Source organism: Branchiostoma belcheri, unplaced genomic scaffold (assembly GCF_001625305.1).
Source record: "Branchiostoma belcheri isolate BF01 breed outbred unplaced genomic scaffold, Haploidv18h27 scaffold242, whole genome shotgun sequence".
Taxonomy (NCBI): domain Eukaryota; kingdom Metazoa; phylum Chordata; class Leptocardii; order Amphioxiformes; family Branchiostomatidae; genus Branchiostoma; species Branchiostoma belcheri.
In genome coordinates this window covers 119,622-126,752 of record NW_017803846.1, presented here as the reverse complement: position 1 = coordinate 126,752, position 7,131 = coordinate 119,622, and the positions used below count along the sequence as shown (strand labels likewise).

The 7,131-nt window shown below is 39.6% G+C and overlaps 1 protein-coding gene across 1 annotated transcript in view; it reads left to right on the top strand.

Moving 5' to 3' along the window:
- The window catches only part of LOC109471241 (regulatory-associated protein of mTOR-like), a 36,903-nt gene that overhangs the window by 11,731 nt on the left and 18,041 nt on the right, over window positions 1–7,131 (top strand). The window contains exons 5-6 of the mRNA XM_019770520.1: window positions 3,499–3,579; window positions 6,655–6,745. Coding sequence (XP_019626079.1) covers window positions 3,499–3,579; window positions 6,655–6,745 — 172 coding nt within the window. The remainder of the gene's footprint in view (window positions 1–3,498; window positions 3,580–6,654; window positions 6,746–7,131) is intronic.

Sequence of the window (7,131 nt, the reverse complement as noted above, 5' to 3'; positions counted from 1 at the left end):
AAGAAGTGAAGAAGCTGTGTTCATCTCTCCGAAGAAATGCAAAAGTTTGTAATTTATTTTATAATAGAAAAGTTTATTGCAAATTTGTGCCCGGAGGCAAATTGCAAATAACAAAACATAAAAGAATATTGCAACAGAGTATAAAATAACTTAAATCATGAAGGTAGAACTACAGTACAGCTTGCGTTAGAATTAACGGGTGACGCGATCACGAGGTAACGCTAACGCGGCGATCACGTAACGCTAACGCAGCGATTACGAAGTGATGACGCGATGACGCAAATAGAGAAGGAAAAAATAAGTGCTTCGATAGTTCAAAACACGTTTAAAAGTCCTGCAATTCTCGTGCACCGTACAATATGCTTGTAACGGAGTTTGGATGTTTCGGGCGGAACCCGCGTTTGACGTATCAATTTTTCGGCGGTTCACTTTCAAATTTTGATACATTTCGTGAGCCACGCAGTGTTGAGGGCCTGCTTGGAGGGTAGTGATTACGAATTACGCAAAATTTTCACTATAAAGTTAAAGTTTCAGAGCTCATTACGACTTAACGCTTTGTGGCTAATGTACGAATTACGTTGATTTTTGGGAAGGCTGTCTACGGTTTACGAAGACTATTAAATAAAGAAAAGGCCTGATTTAATACGCCTTACGAAACCGGGCATGCAGGCCCCCAGTGTTGGGCCGGGCGTTCCCACGCCGTGTCGCCATAGAAACCGCATGTAGACAGCAGTGAGCAGCGGCGCTGGTAGACTCCCCGGCGCCGACAGACCATGTGTCGTTCTGGCGCGCCAATCACAGCACACAGACGGGGACCCGCCCACCAGCCAGGCCGCAAAGAGTGGTGTTGTGAGTCAGATGCGCCGCCCAGCCAGAGACACCGCCTGACGATTTGTATATTTTGCCGCCCTGCAGCTGCACGGACGGCATCCATTGTGCAAATAATTTGTCGAAAACTCCCCAAATTACGTTAGAAATTTATAGTTGACAGAAATATCCCTCTAGTGCGTATATTTTTTACGAATGTTTGCGTTTTTGTCCCAGTTCACGCTCAAATACACCGCATCATTTTCGGCAATGTTTCCACCGCCAACAAATTTCCAAGACCTGCTTCCCCACAATGACTTTTTGTTTTTGGTGCGTGCTTTAAATTGAAATGGTTTTTGTCCGACCGAAAAATATTCAAATCGCACGATATTCGGGGTAAAGCCCCAATGCTTAATGATATTTGAGATGACAATAAAATCAGAAATTTGTCTTTTCCACTGAATTTCTACCTCATCACAAAACTTGATTCGTCACTATCGGTACAGTTTTACGTTTCACTGCCGTCTTACCTTTCAATGCTGTCGGTGGGGTGACCCGCTTCCCCGAGGATCGAGGATTAAAGTTACCGGCGCCGCCGACAGGAAAACATGCGTGGTTTGGGCTAATAAAACACAACAAGCGCTTATCAGACCTACTAGATTTTATTTCAAACAACTATCAACCTGAAGTGAAGAAAAATATATATAAGGTGTAGTGTAAGATGCATTTGGTTTTGTCACACGAAACGCCGAAAATGGGGTGCGCCCATTGTATCAGTATTTCCCTCACAAGTTTTCAGTTCCCGAGTGGGGCGGTCTGCCACCCGCCCAAAATCAGTCTTATTAGCGTGGGTGTTTAATAACAGGAAATAATCGCCATGTAATATTGGAATATTTTTTGAGCATTTTTGGACCATGGTGTTTCTTTACAGTTTTGTCGCTGAGTTGCTGTGTTGCTGTAGGATGTACCATCATACCAAGTGCCGCCGGCGTGCGTTGCTCGTGGCTTTTGCGGGTCAACGACCTCAGGGAGATGCGTTGTGTTTTAGGAAAACCAGCAGGCAGGGTGACGTTTAATAGAGAATATAGCGGGCGGCTGCATATTAAAAGGAGCCGATTCCTGCAGAAATCGCCGACTTTCGCACCGGTAAAGCCGACCGGGCACGTCGTGTAGCAGAACTCGGACGCATGAAATACGTTACTCACGCGTTACTGTGACGGGTTAGTACCGCGTAAATGCCGCGTACGTACCGCGTGAGTGCCGCGTGAGTAACGCGTTACCCGTTAATTCTAACGCAAGCTGTACTGTATAACGGGAGGGGTCCTAATTCCGACCTATGTTCCATGCAAACACATACATGTATATCTTTGGTAATAGTGTATCTGACCAAAAACTCGCGCAACATGAGCTATAATATTGACAGATAAAGATCACAATGATTAAAGCTGCACAGCTGTGTACATGTATTTCATGTCAGTGTAGCGCTTTGCACCCAAGCGTAATGGTTCACGAAACGTACGGCAGGTTTTTGGTCTTTTTGCTGGTGGAACGCTCTATCGCAATAGGGGTGCCCTAATTCCGACCTAGTGTTTAACACAGGTCAAACTGAGAAGAGAGTTTAAAAATCATAATACACAAATTATGACTAAAACAATCTACAACTGTTTGTCTGTCCCAAACAAGTCCTTTTTTTACCATTACGTGACTTGCTCCAAAGCGGCTGTATCAAAAGCAAACCCTGCATTTTTGACACGCTCGTCAACCCCCGAACAAGCGTCAAATTTAAACAGATTTTTCACTCGTCTGTTGCCGGAGTGTACGAACTAAAACCGAGATTACCGATATCTACACAAAGACTTTGTCCATTCTTGTGGTTATTTTTAAGTACGTGCTCCCACGCATAACTCCGCAACAAGGAATTTTCAAACTAGTACGGAATTAGGGGTACAATGTACTGTAGGTCGGAATTAGGGCACCCCCGTTAACTATCTCTAAAACTATGTCTGAGGGGTTTGACTTCTCTTCTGTAAACCATGGAAGACGTAATGTCCCACCTTTTCAAAATTTTTGGGTTTTGGGGAAGTTAACATAAGAATAGTTTTTTTTTGTCTGAAAGTTTAGAGAAATTGGGATAAATTGTAGAAGTTTGACTAGTTCTAGGAGTTGGCATTTCTTCTTGGCAGAACAGCTGAAATTACCACCTTAGGCCACACCGTTTTAATTTCTTGGTTAACGGATTTTTCTAGAAAAATAATGGAGCGGGCGGGGAAAAAAAGTTAAAAAATAAAAACAGGCCTAGGCATCCTATTATGGCCCAAAATGGTACGATAGGAGCCATGAAGTCAACACACCAGGCTGGATGAAAATTTAAACAATGAATTTTGAACTTTTAATGATATGGGGTATCTTAAACAAGGAAATGCATGGCATGAGGTTCCTTGCAACACGTCAGTTTGCACATTCGTGCCTTTGTTCACGTGGCGTGTATTTGACATGTATGTTGTTGAGGGAAAAAGGCGGTGACAAGGCAATGTTAGCGTGGTGCGGGGAGAGGATCTTGGGGAGCGGACTAAAGCTAACAAGGCTGGACACCAGGCTAGTCTCTTTGTGACAATAATGATTTTGTTCTATGAAAAATGTTTATTTACACTCTTGTGCATTGTTGTAATGGTTGTCTTCTACAAAATTTAGGAAGAAAGAGTACTGTTCCACTATAATGGACATGGAGTTCCCAGACCAACTGTAAATGGAGAAATCTGGGTCTTCAACAAGGTATTGTAATTCTATTTTTGCTTGTTGTCCAAGTAACCACTGTGAAGTCTTCTCTACCTCAGAATTTAGCTGCAAACAAATACTACAAATATCTACTTCTTCCCCTTACCCATTATCCTAAAATAAAAGTCTATGAAAGTGGATGCTTTTTTTCTTTATGTCTTCCTAGATCCTCAAGAACCAACATGGCATAAATTGTACAGTATGATTGTACATTGTACATGTAACAGACTTAGACTTAGACTTAGACTTAGTTCCTCCCGTGCAAGGCACATTGGGCAGCAAGTCTTCTCCACTCTGCTCTGTCTTTGGCGAGGGACTCGGCATCCTTCAGTGATATCCCCTTGCTTTCCAGATCTTTTTGAAGGGTACGTCGCCATGTTAGTTTACATGTAGGTCTCCCTCTTTTCCGTTTGTCCTCTTGTTTCCAGAATATCGATGTTTTGGCATGTCGGTCTGAGGTCATCCTGAGGACATGTCCAGCATACCTCATCCTCCTCTCGGTGATAGTGATGCTGAGTGGTTTTGTACCAGTTCTGTGGTAAATCATCAAATCTGCCAATAATGATGGTGGTCCAGAAAAATAAGACCATTGCCAAGCAGTCACACTACTGCTACATACATAAGAACATGCATGTAAAGCTTTCCAAACCAGTAGAAATTTTGGTCTCTAAGTGTTTGTTTTGTAGAAAACTGACCTGAGAAAAACAATGTCAACACCACTGACATCTGCATAATTCCCATGGGACCGCACTGAGTTCAATACAACCCTCCTCACGTGACATGAAAAGTACAAAATTGCAATTTTACCATCAAAAGAAAGCTGAAATATAATGAATTCCAGTTCTTATTTCTGTTAACTTAAATTCATCACTAAGTTCTGAAGACAGCAAAACTACAAAAGCGTGCAAAGTTAGGACACACTGTCAACTGTCGGCCATTCACGGAGGTATGTTCACGAAAAATGCCTCACAGTGTTTGTCGCTTGTAGAGAGGGTGAAAAGATCATGAACAGTGATAATGCATTTCCTGCATGTTCAAGTATGTTCTCTACACAAATGTTTTCAAAATCCATTCATGAAAACCTGACCATTCTCTGACAACTACATGTAGCAATAGAGCTCTGTGAGTTCAAATGCGTGAACAAGCATTTGATGTTAGGTAACCACCCCCCCCGTCAAATGTTGAAAATAGCCAGCTCAGCTTTACAGTTTCCATGGCATACATGTATCTACCTTTTGATGTCATGATGTTTGTGTAAAATTCATGTAAGATACATTTTTTTGTTTTGTTCCATTGTTCTATTTATTTGCACATACAAAATAATGACAGTGAAGTAAAGAAAAGTATTCTCAAAAAGTCCAGGAGGGAAGAAGCCAACAGGCTTGTGTATGATGCCCAGGGCTCGTTCAGTGAACTTCTCTTGTATGAATGTAAATGTATGAATGATTGTGTATTTGATTGGCATGTTGAACTGATTAGATTTTATTATTATCAATTTATTTATTAATTAGAGCTAACAAGATCTATCGAACATGGATCTCGCATTTATTTGAACTATTCCATTCCAGCTGATTGGTGATTTTCATAACATAAATATGATCTATGCCGGTGACAAAATATGACATTAATGATTAAACTTTATCTGGTCTGCATTCGGTTGACATCGCGAGTGCAGTACAGGAGGTTTCTATTTCATCCTCCTCCCTCCCTCACATGCTAATGTTAATGTAATTTTTTGAAGAGTATTGACCATTATAAGTAAAGCATAGATAGCACATTATAGCATACATGTTCATTGATAACTGGTGATTGACAAAGTCCACTAATTACTAGTATTAGATACAGTAAAAAGACTTAATGAAAGGCCCAGTAGCATCCAAAATCATGTCCAACTACCCATCTGTGACCACAGATGATGTACACGCGGGGGTCACTATTTTGTAAAATGCTAGTTGCAATTGCAAAAACATGAACTTACAATATATGCTACAAATTAATTGCTTGTAGTAGGCCTGTCAAATTTGACTTTTACAAATATTTGCTGAAATTAAATCAAATGTGGACATAGTAACTAGCATTTTACAAAATAGTGACCCCCGCGGAAGCAGCATAATGGTACATTCCAAACGTGTTATCACAGAGTTACAAGCATATTATACAGAATACCACTAATTATAGCTGTGACAGGCGCTAAAGGTGGCGCAAGTGCATGGTCACATTTAAGGGCTTTAGCCCCGGTGATAACAACAATATTGCTGACAAATTTAGTTTATTTTCAAATATCATCACTACGTCTTGCTTGGTAAAACTGTCCAAGGCTTTTTAGTTTCTTTTGGGAACTTTTTTCTCTTAAGCGCATTTTTAATGAAAAATTATTTTAAAAATTCCGTTTTGCTCTTTTTTGCTGGTAAGATTCCAACACTTAAACCAAAATAGCCGTGGACAAAGCTCAAAGTTTTGGAGGTGAACTATTATCTTGTAGAATATAAAAGCTAATAGTGCTGTCCTCACCAGGGCTGGAGCATATTTATTTATTTATTTATCTTTCAAACATATAGGTAATCCCAAAGTGAGCTATGTATGTTTTGCCAAAATGTGTATTCAAACCCCCAAATCCTACATATCACATACACAATCACCTGTATCTAGTTACTAGTAAGTTCAAACAGTACTAGCATTGTGTGAAGTTTCATTATGATATGACAATGCTGGTCATTAAAGAAATAACTTAATTGATACAACAAAAGTACAGCAACTTGCGTAAGGTCTTACACAACATGTAGGCATACAGACAAATACAACAAAATTAACCTACATACAGGACAATATATGAATCAACTTATACTACTTGTTCTAAGGTCTAAACATTCTTGGATGTATTTACCTATTTGTACACAGTAAGGGTTATTACCTTCTAAAATGAAATTGAATTTACCTATAGCATTAAACCAAACAAATTCTGCAAGCGGAGAGAAGGTTGAACAGCTTTGTGTGTTTATTGTTATATAGTGTTTTGACATTAGCTATGATTGTGTCACAGACGTTAACTTACCAGAGTTCCTCATCTTGCAGAGCTACACCCAGTACATCCCCCTCTCCATATATGACCTACAAACCTGGATGGGAAGTCCCTCCATTTTTGTGTATGACTGTTCAAATGCTGGTAATGTACCTTTCATTTTCCTCTCTTATTACAGTTATATATACATGTATATGTACATTCGTGTTTGTATGATACAGTCAATATTTATCTTGATGACCATCGTCTGGAAGAATTAAACCATTGGGGTCCCGGTCATAAAAACGATTAGCTTACATTGTACGTTTTGTGTAATTACGAAATTAAATGTAGCACTGTTCTTTTATTCTTACAGACATGATTCTTCTTACAGCAAGTTATACAGTTACATGTATAACTCAAAGGGAATATATTTATTATTTACATATATATGATAAAAGTCATTTGATAATATATGTATGTATGTATGTGTGTATGTATGTATGTGTGTATGTATGTATGTATGTATGTTTATATATATATATATATAT